This window comes from Schistocerca nitens, chromosome 4, assembly GCF_023898315.1.
Source record: "Schistocerca nitens isolate TAMUIC-IGC-003100 chromosome 4, iqSchNite1.1, whole genome shotgun sequence".
Taxonomy (NCBI): domain Eukaryota; kingdom Metazoa; phylum Arthropoda; class Insecta; order Orthoptera; family Acrididae; genus Schistocerca; species Schistocerca nitens.
In genome coordinates, this window is record NC_064617.1 from 319,740,077 (window position 1) to 319,757,398 (window position 17,322).

Here is a 17,322-nt window from a genome sequence, read left to right on the forward strand (position 1 = left end):
TGAAAAGTAGCACATAACACGGGCCTCCACTTGTCCGTATTGATGCTACTCCGTAGTCGTTTCGCAAGATATGACCGATCTGGCAGTGACCCTCACTATTACGCCACTCATCGTTGTGAAACGATTTTCCTGTTTATACCATGTACTACTAACTAAATATCTTGGCAACTGGAAAAATGTATTTGCTGATCGAGATCGTAAAAGTGTAGTACATAATATCTAAGAAACATGTCGAACGCCTCTCTTATTTACTTCTTTTGTCTAATAAAGGTCTTCCTAAACATAAAGTTAGTATTAGGAAATACTGGTTGATAATCGAAGATATGCAGTGAGTTTTAAAAAATAAGTGGGTGAAATTCCTGCAAGATGTAGTATTGGTCAAAACTAGAGGAAAACTTCCTACAATGATGTGTCCAGAAAGCAATATCTGTTGAGACATGGGCCAGTCTGCCCCCTCATTCTCATCTGTCTGTTGCGCCGAAGAAGACGCTGTAGGCAGTAAGGTCTGGGGTCGCCACGCATCCTGACACCTGCTTCGCAGTAAAACACGCACTCCTTCAAATACATTTGGTTCCAAGCAGATTGCATCACGTACGTTGGTCGCATGTCCTGTAAGGCCATTAATCTGTCTATGGGTTGGGTACACATCGATGTCTTTAAATGTCGCCATAGCCAGGAACCCAACAGGTCCACCGAGCGAGGTGGCGCAGTGGTAAGACACTGGACTCGCATTCGGGAGGACGACGGTTCAATCCCGCGTCCGGCCATCCTGATTTAGGTTTTCCGTGATTTCCCTAAATCACTCCAGGCAAATGCTGGGATGGTTCCTCTGAAAGGGCACGGCCGACTTCCTTCCCCATCCTTCCCTAATCCGATGAGACCGATGACCACGCTGTCTGGTCTCCTTCCCCAAAACCAACCAACCAACCAACAGGTCCAGGTCCAGCGAACGGGAAGGCCGCGCTTCCAGACCTTCCTCACCATCTCATCGTCCACGAAACGGTGATGTGCAATAATACAATCCGTAGAAAATGAGGTGATGACTTGTCGCCCACAAATCACAGTCGTTGTCTTTCTGTACGAGTTACTTTCTCTAATAACGCGGGTTATTCATCAGGCAGAAATCGGTGATACACAGCACATGTTAATCTGTTTGGTAAAGTGTATGGCCCAATAAGTCTTTCATCGACACTTTCTGTCCATACATTGATACTGAAGCAGTCCTGATGCCTCACCTAATCCGCTGGATTCATGGCAAGGGGAACATTTAAAGGTGCTAGTGTATGTCCAACCGATCGACAATATGACCACTTTACAGAAGCGTGTGACGCAATGTCGGTGGAACCAAGGGTATCTGAAAGACGTCGTAACTCACTGAAAATAAGAGCTGCGAGACGTATGAGAAACACATGCAGCCTGCAGTGTCAGATTCTACGTCATAGACAGATGGGAAGGAGGGAACAGATTGGTGCATATCTCATGAGCTAATGGTTTGCGGACTTACAATTGCAGGAAAGTTTTTCCAGTTTTGACGAATACTACATCCTGTAGGAATGCATAACACTTTTTTAAACATGTAGCACATTGAATTGTAATTTAAATCATGTGATTTTTGTCTGGCAAGATATATTGGTACTATTGTTTTGGAATTGTATATCAGTATATTCTAATAAATAACTATGTCTGTAATCAGCGACATTATTGGTATGTACGGCGTTCATCAAGTACACTAATACATAGAAGGAAAAAGTACCTGAGCGAGTCCCTGGCAGAGTCTGTTAAAAAACAGTACATAGTAGCCAGCCCACGCTGACTGCGGTGTCAGAATCGCCAGCAGAGACGAGACAAAAATGCCGACCAGCAAGACGACCTTACCACCGAAGCGGTCAGCGAGCACACCTCCTGGGATGTGACCAATCGTGTATCCGTAGTAGAAGCCTGCGAGGATCTCTCCTTGCATCTGCTTGTCCCAAATGAATTCCCCATCCTGTAATTGGGATACGATGTCTGAAATGCGCATTTCGTAATATCAGTGAGAACTCTACTGGCGTTTGACAAAATGTGAACCTACATAAAATATGTTTATTTTGCGTCGCAGCCAGAAACAAGCTAGGCCGTTAACTGCCGCGAACCAAATAGCGCGTGCTTACCAAGAGCGACGCAAAGCCGACCGCCGAAAACACAATTGAGAGCCAACGTTATGACTACATGCAATGTGAACTCTCATTAGTACTGATGCGCACAGCCGTAATCTGTTAAACAACAATACACACAATCAGAAATCAAAATTTAAAATCCAAATCCAGAAAGTGATGTTACAGTCGTATTTGGGTATCATCCTAATTACTAGAGATGAAAAGCTTGTAAGTCTGTTTAGTTATCATCTGAGCTATGTCTCATAAGACTGAGTGTGGGGCTTTAATTACTATAGTTTTGTCAACAGCAAACATTAATTTTTCAACCACTCTTTAAAGACATAGAGAGAATTTTTTGTCGATTAAAAATGGGCTCAGAGCTGATCTTATGGGGACCCACCAGTTATGTTCTCCCGTTCTGATATTAGTTTCATGCCTGTGACACAGCCTGTAGTGAGACCGTTGCTTTCAGTTTTGAAGCTCAGACTCCATTCATGAAAAAGAGACATCCAAAAATGCACTATTTTTTATTTTGTCAAGCAGAATTAGTGGTCCTACATTCATGAAAAGAGATGTCCATAAGTGCATTAATTTTTTTTATTTTGACAAGCACTATTTGTGGTCTACACAATTAAAGTTTTTGACAAGATCACTAAATATAACAAGAGGCTACTGCTTCCTGTTTGACTCTTCTAGGACTTCATTCCTGATATCTTGTCTGTGGTCAACCCTTCACGAAAGGGAGACTGAGAGGCAGTCAACAAGTTCTGCTCAGTTAAGTGGGTCAGTATTCTGTCACAGCCTTCCTCAAATATTTAGTGCAATAGTTATATGTAATGCAGGGATGACTTGCGTATCTTTAGTTTACTGAATGACTATTTAAGTCTATTGGTGCGTGTGCCCTGAGTTTTTGATTCCTTGAAGGTAATCCTAGGCACCGCCAAAAACATAGAAACATTAACGTATGTTGCACTGTATATAGATATTTACATGGTTGTCAATATGTATAGTATTACGTTGTATTGATTCTTGTTTTATAGCACTCGCTAAAGGGATAACGTAGTCCCAAGATATATCGTGTTTGTTATATCACACCTTTGACAATGGTGTGGTAACATTCTCAGCGGTGATTCATGGGAGAGTTGTGCTGTGGCTTCACAACAGATGAATGACACAGTTTCGGCCATTCCAAAAACATCGATAATGATGATGAAATTATAATCTAAATATCCACGGGTGTACTGCCGGTCTACAGTGTCCAACGGGCACAATATTTCGGCGATCATACATGTCGCCATCATCAGGTGAACTGACGAACTGAGCACCTGTGAACGTGCCGGCACGGAGATCCGTACGCTATGGCTGCTCAGAGGGAACTGGGTTCGGTCGCGGCGGCGGCCGATTTAAATACCCTCCGCCCGCGGCGCGCTCCATCCGCTGTCCGCGCCCCGCGCCACGGTCGCGCGGTGGAACAGATTGCGACGGCGTCTGACATGACGTCGGAGTTTAGGCTCTGTCCACCGTGGTCGTCACAACTATACGTTTGCTCGATTTACTCTTGATTAACCCAATCGCTGGTTCCCAAGCCTTGCTAAGATTATAGCCACAGACACGGTTTATGAGGTCGTCATTGGTGCGAATTTCGATGGCCTCTCCAACAACGCTGTCCCAGTATCTCAACGTCTGTACCAGAATCCTCGTGCGTTCATACTCCATAGCGTGATTTTCCGACAAACAATGTTCAGCTACCGCCGACTTGCTCGGATACATCAGTCGAATGTGCCTCTGGTGTTCACGGCATCGATCCTCGACGGTACGCATCGTCTGACCAATATACGACTTGCCACACTGACACGGAAACTGGTACACGCCGTCCTTTCTCAAACCGAGGTCATCTTCGGCGCTCCCCACCAGTGCACGAGTTTTATTCGGAGGACAAAACACAGTTCCGACCCGGTGTTTCTTCAAAATACGGGCGATTTTCCCCGAGAGTGCGCCTGTATGTGCAATAAACGCAGTGCCCACCTCCTCCCTCGTGATTACATCCATCTCCACAGGTTGTGCTGTAGTGGTTGGGCGGAGAGCACGTTGAATCTGCCACTCTGAGTACCCATTTTCTCGAAATACAGTTCTCAGATGTTCCAATTCCTGGGGTAGACTCTCTGCGTCAGAGATAGTGCGCGCCCTATGTACTAGAGTTTTAAGTACCCCATTCCTCTGTGAAGGGTGGTGGCAGCTATCTGCGTGCAAATACAGATCAGTGTCGTTTTCTTCCGATACACCCCATGACCTAGGGTGCCGTCAGCCCTTCTCTTGACCAAGACGTCAAGGAAAGGTAATTTACCCTCCGTTTCAGTCTCCATAGAGAATTTGATTTGGGGTGTATGGAGTTTAGATGTGTAAGGAAGTCAAGTAGTTTATCCATACCATGTGGCCAGATGCCGAACGTGTCGTCCACTCTAGTCCACTCTAGTACATAAGGCGTGCACTATCTCTGACGCGGAGAGTCTACCCCAGGAATTGGAACACCTGAGAATTGTATTTCGAAAAAATGGGTACTCAGAGTGGCAGATTCAACGTGCTCTCCGCCCAACCACTGCAGCACAACCTGTGGAGATGGATGAAATCAAGAGGGAGGAGGGAGGCACTGCGTTTATTCCATATGCAGGCGCACTCTCGGGGAAAATCGCCCGCATTTTGAAGCAACACCGGGTCGGAACTGTGTTTCGTCCTCCGAATAAAACTCGTGCACTGGTGGGGAGCACCAAAGATGACCTCGATTTGAGGAAGGCCGGCGTGTACCAGATTCCGTGTCAGTGTGGCAAGTCGTATATTGGTCAAACGATGCGTACCGTCGAGGATCGATGCCGTGAACACCAGAGGCACACTCGACTGATGTATCCGAGCAAGTCGGCGGTAGCTGAACATTGTTTGTCGGAAAATCGCGCTATGGAGTATGAACGCACAAGGATTCTGGTACAGACGTCGATATACTGGGACAGCGTTGTTAGAGAGGCTATCGAAATTCGCACCAATGACGTCCTCATAAACCGTGTCTGTGGCTATAGTCTTAGCAAGGCTTGGGAACCAGCGATTGGGTTAATTAAGAGTAAATCGAACAAACGTATAGTTGTGACGACCACGGCGGACAGAGCCATCACACCGACGTCATCTCAGACGCCGTCGCAATCTGTTTCACCGTGGACAGTGGAGGGAGCGCGCCGCGAGCGGAGGGTATTTAAATCGGGCGCCGCCGCGACCGAACCCAGTTCCCTCTGAGCAGCCATAGCGTACGGATCTGCGTGCCGGCACGTTCACAGGAGCTCAGTCCGTCAGTTCACCTGATGATGGCGACATGTATGATCGCCGAAATATTGTGCCCGTTGGACACTGTAGACCGGCAGTACACGCGTGGATATTTTGATTATCAAATACGCCAGGAGAAACTCAAGAATTATTAGTGTCTCACCAGACAATGAAAGTAATAGACGGGTTCAAAAACATGACAATGGAACTTTTCAAAATGATTAAATACACAAAATTCAACAAAGAGTGCAGGCAGTTAGTAATGATTCCTTTTTTTTCCTGCTTTTCTTGCGCCTTTGACCCGCGTCGGCGCTAGGTCGGCATGGTTATTAACGGATTTGGCATGGTTAGTTCAAGGCGTTGCCGTACGCCTTACCTGTCGTCAGCCTGTTGCCACCCAGGACGGAATATTTGTACCTCAGGTGCCTGTGTGGAGTGTTATTCATGTGAAAGTGAGTGAAAATTTTCTAGATGTTTGTGAATCGTGTAACTAAGATGGGATTAAGGTACCAGCACAGTATTCACCTAGTGGGGGGTGAGAAACTGTAAAAACCACATCCAGGCTGGCCGTCACACAGACCCTCGTGGTTAAGTGAGCAGGTGGATTCTATTTGGGGCCAGTGCGCCACCTCTTCCCATAAGCGGCACTTTAACAAACGTGGCTATCCAGGTGGGCTCGGCAGTTAGTTGTAATTCCAAACTACATCAACGTCAAACTAGGATACTGAAGTAACTGTACAAGGATGTGGAGCGAAAAACGGAAACAGTGTGGCTACATACAGAAATAAAGCCGTTATATAAAGGAAAGACGTTTTAAACAGCTAATTTTTTTACATAATTTTACAAATAGCCCACAGGAAGAACCTTAACACATCAAACCTTGAGTGGGAGAAAATTCATGGCATAGTTTGTAAGGAGCACTGAAACATCTGTACAAAACTAAACAGCAATGAAAAATCTGCCATAGGTCACAAACTAAACAAACTCCTAGACAAGGAACTAGTGAGATATGAACATAACTGTACATACATAACTCAAAAGAATAAGCTATATGACTCAAAAGAATAAGCAGTATAAAAAGAAACTGTCAAAAAATTGGGAAATAAACAGAGAGAGGCAAATAAAAGTCACACAGTTTTCATTAAAAAATGAATGCATTGAAAGAAACTCTTCAAATTTTCATAGACAACAACATTGCAAAACTGCACAAAGACCCAAGAAACAATTCCATAACAAAATGAATGGACATTTTAAGAGAACGCCTTTCTTACTTCCAGAATATGAAAAGAAATACGTACATCACCTATGCCGCATGGAGTGGCCGAGCGGGTTGAGGCGCCATCTCCCGGATTGCGCAGCCCTCCCACCGGAGGTTCGTGTCCTCTCTTGGGCATGGATGAGTGTGTGTGTGTTGTTCTTAGTATAAGTTAGTTTAAGTAGTGTGTAATTTTAGGGACCGATGACCTCAGCAGTTTGATCCCTTAGGAATTGGCACACACATTTGAGCAGTTGAACATCACCTGTATGAACTGCAAACACCCATATTAAGATCCCAACCTAAAGCGAACAAGGAAGGATGTTCAGTGCCACCTATAGTTAACAATGTGAACCGCCCTAGTTTGTATGCACAAACTACCTCACAAAATCAGTCAGTTTCTAAAAGAGTATTTCACAGATAGGATAATATATACTATAAAAAGGAGTGCCATACTAGACACCGAATTAAGAGATATAAACATTCCAGATGATGTCCGTTTTCTATCACAAGACATCAGAGCCCTATATTCCAAAATACGCACTAAAGAAGACACTGCTGTAATAAAGAACGATTTAGTCAAGTATATAAAGCCTCCATAAGCTGAAATTATTGAATTTATAGAATTACTAAAACTAATACTCAACTTCAGTTACTTTGCATTCAGTGGTAACAGACTTTTCCATAAACTACCTAGAACAAAAGGAGGTCTAGCAGGCAGGAAGCCTGCTTAACAACATACTGTGCTACGGAAGATTATGTAGGTGATACCTTAATTTTAGTCAAATGCGACACCAATAACATCATAAATTTGTTGTGTAATGTACACAAAGAATAAATTTAAGTGCTGAACACAAAAAAAATTAAGAGCATTAATTTTCTAGATTTTCGCATAGGAGATCATAATAGGCCCAATTTCAAGATACACAGAAAAAAACACAAATTTCAGTATCACAATTCCTGTCACATCCTGTCATCCAGATATACACAAAAACTGCATACAAAACAATGGTACGTAAATCAAACAAAATTACATTGAACGAGTACATACTTACAATCTACAATCTTTTAACAACATTAAACAAATTTCAGTGGCTAATGACTTCCCCAGACGAATGATAAACGAAATGCAGAAGCAAATAGAAAAGATTTAAATAAAAATAGTTAAAAGGAATCAGTAATACAATCAGATGTATGGCCTGCATACTTATGTAGCGATCATTTTTTAAATCATAGCCAACCTACTTAGGTCACATAAAGTGAAAGTAGCTTTCTCCACGAACACCATACTACAACAAAAGTATTGTACACCTTGAACAATAAAAAAGATAAGTTCTTGGACACAGGAATATACTAAATCACATGTATAAGTTGTTCAAGCTGCTACATAGGACAGACTGGTAAGAATTTCCGCATTATATATAATGAATACATCAGCTGTTTCATACATTACCAGTTCACCAAACCATCAATAGCAACACACACACAAAAACCCTGTAGGCACATTCAAAAACATATAAGAAGAGCTTAAGATCCTACACCACTCCCAGAAATCGCATACGGTGGATTTAATTAAGGAGCCGCAATTTTTGTACACGACATAAAGCAAAAGGGGGGGGGGGAATAGATAGTGAACAGTTAATATTTTCAAATGTTTCTCTTGTGTGTAATAACTGCAGTAAATTCAATAAATATTTTCATTTCTTTCTAGACTCCAAACATTTACAACAAAATAGAACATAAAGCACGTAATACAATAAATTTAAGATTGACAACTTTAAGTAAATAATGTAATCCACATTCACTGTAACACCGCTGAATGTATCCAAACACTTTGTGAAACCATGCCGTCATATTGTCTCTGTAACATATTTTGATTTCAGAAAGAAACAGTGTTAGTGATAGTTTACACGCTTGTGGCATTCTGCGTAACAGAGGAGGCAGAGTATCTGCAGACAACTATACTACTCCCAACATTGGCATTTAAAAGAACATCCTAAGATTTTGTGATCGTAGTACAACTCAAACAGACGACTACAGTGCGACAGAGGCAGAAAAACACGCATGCAAGATATCACACAAAAGACTTAGGTCAACAAATGCACTGCACAATCAGAATAAATTCTCGAAACGCGTCGTGCTGAGCATGAACAAGTGTGTAACTAGTGCAGTGTTTTATTATTTAGATCATTAACAACATGGTTGCAGAATTTCCAAAACATCGATTATAATGAATGGAATTAAGTTATTAAGTCTGAATCTTATTGTTTCTTAGTGGGTGCAATATTTTCTGTCACTGTGAAGACATAATCATTGTATTTGGTGCCCAATGATCTAATTTCTATCAGACCAACTTTCTGAGGCCTCAGTTTCATCTGGGTCGCTATTTTTGTTTGTTGTTTTTTTTTAATAATGCTCCAAACTGTTTTGGCCCTATTAGTGAAACGTTTTATTTTTTTGATCGTAGGGCACGAGTCTTGCTTTTCGAATGATGGGCTGGAGGATTTTACAATTCCTGTGTTAATCGAGTTGAACTCCTGGCTCCAGGTTGTCCTCTGAATTAGTTAGAGCTCTCGTTTCTTACCCTTCATATTTTAATCCCAGAAGTTTCTCGTCTTTGGTCTTTGCTTTCTTTCTGTTTTATCCTTACTTTTTACAGAGTGGAAGAAGATTCTGAGTGTTGTAGGAAAAATGTTAAGACATATTTAAATGTTCAATGTGCATTGTCTAGTTTAGAAATTTCTCGCCCGTATACTTCCAGTAATTTCTCTCTCAAATCATGGTTTATGATTATGTGATACAAAACTTTTCTTCTTCGATCAATTATTTACTGTTAACATTTGAAAATAAAGCAACAGGATATTATATTTACGACTAAATCACTAAATGTTGTTGGGTCTAAGAACAAACTGTTGATCGACACTTGACTGCGTCATACAATCCTCGTAGCGAATTTTACAGTGAACAGTAATTCATATACGATTCAGAAACCTGAAGCATAGCTAAACGTAGAAAGGGAAACTATTAACATTTGAAAGAAGAGTAATAAGGAAGATACAGAAACCGATCTTAGATAAAGGAGAATCGAGGAGGAGGAAGAACGAGGAAATCTACCTCTTGATGCAACAACCAACAATCCTAAAGAAGCTAAAGAGCAGAAGTGTCCAGCGGCTTGGCCGTATAGCCCTTATGCCAGATGGAAGGCAGTAGAAGAAGGCACTTGAGGGGAAACCAAACACCAACACTCCATATGACGACAAAGGCAGCACTCGATGGATGACTTGGCGAAGGACCTTTCAGTCCAAGGGTTGAAGAGGAATCTAGCACAAAACAGAGGCGAATGGAGGCAGTTTGTTGTATCGGCGCGTGGTCTGCAGGACTTGGTGATCACTGGTACCCCGCAAACTGCCGCTGCTACAGGCTTATGCGTCTCTTGCTCCATTATGTGTAGTAATCCAAAACTGGATTTGGACAACAATGGTGCCCTCGAAAAATACTATCAGACAGAAAATCAATATTAAACTCTCCATAAATAATAATTGTTCAGGTAAGTTATTAAAACTGTTAATAGCTGCTTTTTGAAGCTTCAATACATCCTGTGGGACTGGATTTGAACAACAATGGTGCCCTTGATAAATACTGTCAGATAGAAAATCAACATTAAACTCTCCACAAATAGTAATTGTTTAGATAAGTTACTAAAACTGTAAACAGCTGTTTTATGAAGTTTAAATACATCCTGCTGGTACCCCGCAAACTGCCGCTGCTACAGGCTTATGCGTCTCTTGCTCCATTATTGTGGCACAGCATTCAGAGAGTTGTTAAACACAATGTTCATTAATCTGCAAGGCCTGGGATATAGCTCAGTTTTATAGCGTATGCTATTGCTACCCCTTTCTTATTACTAGTTCTGCAATAGCACGATATCAGCTTGTATCGAGGGTGTGGATATGAAACGGGAAACAGCAAGTAAAGCGTTTTTGGAAACGAGAAGTCTGTTAACATCGAATATAAATGTCTTCCCCGAAAATATTTTTTCTGGAGTAAGGCACTATATGGTAGCGAAAAGTGGACGATAAACAGTACAGACAAGAACAGAACAGAAGCTCTTGAAACGCGGTGCTACGGAAAAAATGTTGAAGAATATACGGATTAATCGGATAACTAATGAAGAGCTAGAAAATCTAATTGGGTGAAAAGAAATTTAAGGCACAACTTGAGTGGAAGATAGGATCGACAGATAACCCTGGAGTATTGAGGAATGGTCCTGTTGGTGACGGAATGGTGAAGGGAGGAGAGGGGGGACACAAATTGTAGAAGTAGCCCGAGGCTTGGCTACAGTAATCAGGCTGAGGCAGATGTAGGCTGCAGTTGCTTTGAACAGGTGAAGGACCTTACAAGAATGGACTACCATGGAAAGACTGCATCAAACCAGTCTTTGGACTGAAGGCCACAACAACGACATCCATCAATATGTGTCTGTTCAACTTCAGTGATTCCATCTGATGTCCTGATATGAACAAAAAGTACGCTGCGGTTCCAATTAGGCTTTCGTTTTCTGTATGTATGTGAGAAGTTCATCTTTCTTGTTACCGATGCTTCTAAGTTTCCGATGGAAGATAATAAAAGCATTTCCTTTAATGTTTGTGGCTTTCTCCAAGCTGCAGGATTATTTCTTTTTTGCTAGAAGCTATTTCAGCTTTAACTCCGCTTATTCTTAATCTCTTTCTTTCGGATAAAATAAGTCGAAACTTAGAGTAAGTTGAAATTTATTCTAACAGCCACTACATGCTTCCGGTAACGAGTGGACAACAAACTATACAAGATGCCGAATGACTAGCTGCTAGAATCTATATGTGCTTTCCGAACCGCCTCTTAATTGTGACTACTAGAAAACAATAACAGTGCAGACTGAACATGAGTATCCAAGATGTGACTACCCCTGCAAAATAACAGAAACCGTTGGAGATATGTAAGTTCCGTTTGAATCATCAAACCCCACAAACGTAGGTGCTACAACGCTGGCATAGATTAGAGAAGTGTTGGTGGAACATTATTCCGCACTCCACTGAATCTGGAGTGTCTCGAACTGTCTGTGAATTTGCTGCTGCTGCTGTTGTTACTGCTGTTATAGTTGTTGGTGTTGCAGTATTAGTTGTTGCCACAATTCAGTAATTAGACACGCTCGGGTAGGAGTTGCTCGTCGCCATGTTTGTATCTGAACCTGACACAAATTAAGATGGTCACTGTCACCAACCATGTAGCTTGTGGATATCAAGACGGACGCAAATCTGATGGCCGGAAATAACGTATAGAGCAAACGTTATAACTGCAACTAATGCGCGCTCAAATCAGTGGCTACGCACAATGGCAGAAACGTCCTAAGCAGCTCAGAGTTCAGATACAGGAAATGAGGTAGAGGATAATAGTTCAACTTCAGAACACAAAGGGGGGGGGGGGATGGTCTGTTACATTGTTACTAACCCATGGTAAACTTTACTACTCCATATTTTAGTCAAAGGACATCGTAATTTACACTTTATGCACCAGTTAATTACAATGTCTGCAGTGGTACTTCAAATAGAAAATAAGTTCAAAAGTTCCTGGTTTACACCACATGCACACGATACTAGATTGGAGAGATCCTCGAAAAGGTACCAACTGCGACGGCTTAGTAATCTAAGGTTAACATAAGGTCAGTGGCGAGGTACGGAGTGCGGATCCGACCGCCAAGCAGGATATTTTGTTACTTGCAGTGTATCAAATGCAAACCAGTTGCGATTCTTTGCAGCGACCTATGGACTCGTGGCTGCCTCATGCGGAATTATCTGTTACACGGATACTATCGCCGCTACTGTCTGAGTCAATTTTCGCGTCGTTGAAGTGGATGGCTGTTAGTCTGTGTGGCCACATTTCGCACCGAAAATAGCCCAGGGGACTGGCCACCTTCCGTAATGAAAAAAAAGGAAAGGAAATTCCGAGTGAAGTTTTTACGGAGACGATGTATACGCCAGAGTGGACAAAGGTTTGTGTCCTCCTCTGTCATCAGACTTGTCCACGTCTCACTTTTACTTGGGCGACAAAGGGAAGAGTATACGAAAGAAATCCACACACAATTGAAGAATTCAAGTCCAGGATCCAGGATGTCATCAATAGCATCACAACACAAAAATTGACAAGGATATATATGAATCTCCTCAAGCGTGGTCACATGTGTGCTGAAGTGGACAGAGGACACTCTCAGCACCTACTGTGGAGGCGAGTAGTCATATTCAATACATTACATTTCATTTTATATTCACGTGTTGACTTCACGAGCCGGTTTTACGTGCTAAGCTGTTCGTCTCAGATAGTTCATGAAGCTTTTAGTATTTCGTAATTCTGTTTTCACTCAGATAAATTGTGGAACAATCCTCACTAATTAAGGTATAATCTACATAGCTATATTAATTACAGTCTTCTCTGAACCACGGATGTTATCGAGATGGTCTGGCTTGCATGCCTCCTTGACACGGATAGCCGGGCAGTAGGTAGAATCACAACTGAAGAGTGGTTATGAATCCTGAAAAGAGACAACAGCCTTTTCAGTAGTTACAGGGGCAACAATCTGGATAATTGAGTTATATGGCCATCTGACATTAGCCAACATGGGTCTGCTATGCTAGTACTGCGAACAATCCTCTTGAATAAAATATACCGGAGGTGGGGACTAATCACGAAGATGTCGTCATCAGAAAAAACAAAACTGGAATTCTATAGGTCGGAGCATGGCAGGCTCGATAATTTAATAAGGGGATAGATTGAAGGTGGATATAGAGATAATTAGTGAGAGAATTAGTGATGTGCATGGGAAGGAAGAACAGGACTACTGGTCAGATGGGTACAGGTTTATAAATTCAAAATCCAACAGGAGTATTGCAGGAGTAGGTCTAATAATGAATAAGAAAGTAGAAATGTGAGTAAGCTTCTATGAACAACACAGTGAATGCACTATCGCAGCCACGACAGGCACTAAGCCAACACGTACCACAAATGGCTCTAAGCACTATGGGACTTAACATCTGAGGTCATGAGTACACGTACAACAATCGGACAAGATTATACCTGGTGTCCCAGGAGAAATGGTCAGTATTAAAGAACGGCCATTCGAATAGAATATGTCTAATTAACATGGGCTCTAAAATGCATATATTAAGGGTTATAAGGAATTTTTTATTTTCGCTACTGTGAAACACTTCTCTTCTGTTGGGCAAGTACTCGTAGCTCTTAATGTATGCATTGTAGAGCCAATTTTTACTAGGCTTTTTGCTTTGAGCGGCCTTTCCTAGGATATCCCTGATACTGATCATTTCTCCTGGAATACCCCGTATGCCTCCTGGAACACCCTGGGTGCTACTAGATGATGAATTGAAAGAATATATGATGAGATGAAAGAAATTACCGAGAGAGACAGAAACTGAATTGTGTTGAGAGAATGGAACTCGATAGTAGGAAAGGGAAGAGGGGGAAATATAATAAGAGAACATAGATTGGAGGAAATCAATAAAGGCCACCAGGTAGAATTCTGCCTAGAGAATAATTTAATCAACGTTAGCACTTAGCTTAAGAATCACAAAATATACATTAAAAGAGGCCTGGAGGCACAGAAAGGTTTAACGCAGACTAGTAATTGTAGACGAAGGTTCTGAAGCCAGCTTTTAAACTACAAAACATTTCCAGGAGAAGATGTGGACTCTGAACATAATATACTGGCTATGAACGGCGGCTGGAAATCAAGATGTGACCTGGACAGGGTGCAAGAAGCAGAGGTTGTTTGGGCTTTCAGAGCGAGCATTATGGCATTAGGCAACAACTGACTGGAAAGGAAGTAAGGAACATAAAAGATAATGAATGGGGAGCCATGAGAGGTGAAGTAGTGAAGATGGCTAAGGATCAAGTAGGCGAAAGTACAAAATCCAATAGATATTCTTGGATAACGTACGTGACACTGGATCTAATTGACGAGGGAGAAAATACAAAAATGTAGTCGATGAAGCAGGCAAAACGGCGTGGAGATGTCTAAAAAATGAGGGGGACATGAAGTTGACAATGGCACAATGGCTGTAAGCGAAATACAAGGATGTAGAGGCATACATAGCTAGGGAAAAGATAGATGATGCCTGTAGGAAAATTAAAGAGACTTTCTGAGAAAAGAGAAGCTGTCAACCGTCTCCTTCTATCCTGCTGGACAAGTGGCACATGCTCTGGATAGAATCAGTTTACACCCAAACTGCGAACAATACTGGGCTAACTTATTCCAGAAGTTTTTACAGTTTCTCTGGAGCCACATATGGGTTACAAGCAACAGCTGCCAGAACAGGTACGAGGAGCGTTCAATAACACTGCATCACATCTTTTTTCTGAAAGCAGATTGGTTTTATTCAGAATTACGATACAGCATATTATTCCCCACTCTTTTGGATACGAAAGACTAGTTTTCAGCATAATCACCATTAGGGAGGGAAATGGGCTAGGATAGTCTGTGCAGCTGTGATTGCCACAATGCTATGTTGATATAGTGGGCAGCACATTTGCCTAGTAAGCAGGAGACTTGGGTTCATGTCCAATCTGGAGCACAAATTTTAATTCATTGCTTCAGCTTCTACCCTTACGGACGATAAAGTTCAGACTCATAAGCCTCCAGCAAAATGTAATTCAATCACAATCTCCGTTTAATCTGACAGCCTTGCGCCACCTTACTGGTAGGAGCTGTATGCCTGTATTGTACGACTCTGGTGGTCGACGTTGGACACAATGTCGTTCTACATCAATAACCTCCCCACCAGTCAGGTACTGCTTCCCACGGAGTGTATCCTTCATTGGGCGAAATAGAAGGACGTAAGAAGGTGAGAGATATGGGTTGTATCGTGGATTGGGAAGAACTGTTCACTGTTTTGTGAGCTCCTCTCGGATGGGAAGATTATGGAGGGGCCTTGCATTGTCACGGAAAAGGAGAAGTTGGTTTGCATTTTTGTGGCTATGAACACGTTAAATCGTTTCTTGAACTTCCTGAGGGTAGCACAATAGACTTCAGACATAATCGTTGCACTGGTGGACGAGAATGTCAACACTACCAACAGAGACGTCCAGTTGTGCAGCGAGGTGTTCCATTGTGATTCGGCAATCACCTCGAATGAGAATGTCCGCATATCCCAACATTTCAGAGTCAGAAATGTGTGCGGCCGGTCGGCATGCGGGAGACTGAACAGGTTTGCTCGCCATGCTTTCACTCACTGCCAGGTCTCTGTAAGCATTCGCCAAGCGACTATGGATAATTGCGATGTTCTAGTTTTTTGCCAAAAGAAACTCAATGAAAGCTCTCTCCTTGAAACGCACCTCCGTTACAGGGGCCATTTTGAAAGCGAAGTATAGCGTCGCTACCAATCGGAAGTTCTTGAAATTATAGCGGCTCAAGTGGGAATATTCCACGATGTCCCACAGTAAATTCCGCCTCTTTCAGCCGAAATTGGCCTAGAAAAAAATGTGATGCATTACATACTGAACGCCCCTCGTAATTCGTTCGCACCGCTCGTTGCAGGCTTGCACCTTCCTAGTATTCCAGTGCACTTCCAATAATTATTCTTTGCACATTGGATGAACTGTCGACACCATCTGTTGTGACACTTTTTTGCGTGCAGCTTAGCTGTTCTCATGGAGGTCCTTCTGCATCCTCCTTAAAGAAATAATGCATCTAGTTTCTGTTGGTTTGAAAGATTTTTTTTTCTTTTTACTATCCAATAATCGCCGCGCGGAGTGGACGCTTGGTTTGAGGCGCCATGCCACGGATTGCGCGGCCCCTTCCGCCGGAGGTTCGAGTCCCCCAAATGGTTCAAATGGCTCTGACCACTATGGGACTTAACTTCTGAGGTCATCAGTCCCCTAGAACTTAGAACTACTTAAACCTCACTAACCTAAGGACATCAGAAACATCCATGCCCGAGGCAGGATTCGAACCTGCGACCGAAGCGGTCGCGCGGTTGCAGACTGTAGCGCCTAGAACAGCTCGGCAAGGCCGGCCGGAGGTTCGAGTCCTCCCTCGGGCATAGGTGTTGGTGTTTTTCTTAGCATAAGTTAGATTAAGTTAATGTAGAGTGTAATTCTAGGGACCGATGACCTCAGCAGTTTGGTCCCTTAGGAATTCACACACACACACATTCAGCACTCGACACATTTGAGTAACACAGACTGAATGTGAGCTATAATTCCTCTGACGAAATAGTTCGCTGTTGAGCTGCCGGGTTTTAGCGTCGAACGGGCTCAATATTTCAGCAAACGACCAAGTTGCCTTAACACAGTTCCTCTGTGCCCCTTTTCAAGCCGTTATTATTTCGGTGTGACTATGATTCCTGCTTATGCGACGTGACGATTTCCTTATTTGGGTATCGAGTCACGAATTTAGGCATAAGACAGCGATCGGTTTCATGTTCAAAACAGATAAATCCACAGTTTTAATTATTAAAGCTACTCCGAAACTAGTAATCAGATTTTCAAGCGTGAACCGCCATTGGATTCGTATCTATTATAACTACGATACTATCAGCAGATATTACTATAGTTCCATTTGAAACGACGAAGTTGATACCGATG

The 17,322-nt window shown here is 42.5% G+C and overlaps 1 protein-coding gene across 1 annotated transcript in view; it reads right to left on the reverse strand.

Moving 5' to 3' along the window:
* LOC126252746 (sialin-like) overlaps positions 1 to 17,322 on the reverse strand; it is a 140,867-nt gene that overhangs the window by 81,854 nt on the left and 41,691 nt on the right. The window contains exon 3 of the mRNA XM_049953651.1: positions 1,754 to 1,987. Within this exon, the coding sequence (XP_049809608.1) occupies positions 1,754 to 1,987 (234 nt within the window). The remainder of the gene's footprint in view (positions 1 to 1,753; positions 1,988 to 17,322) is intronic.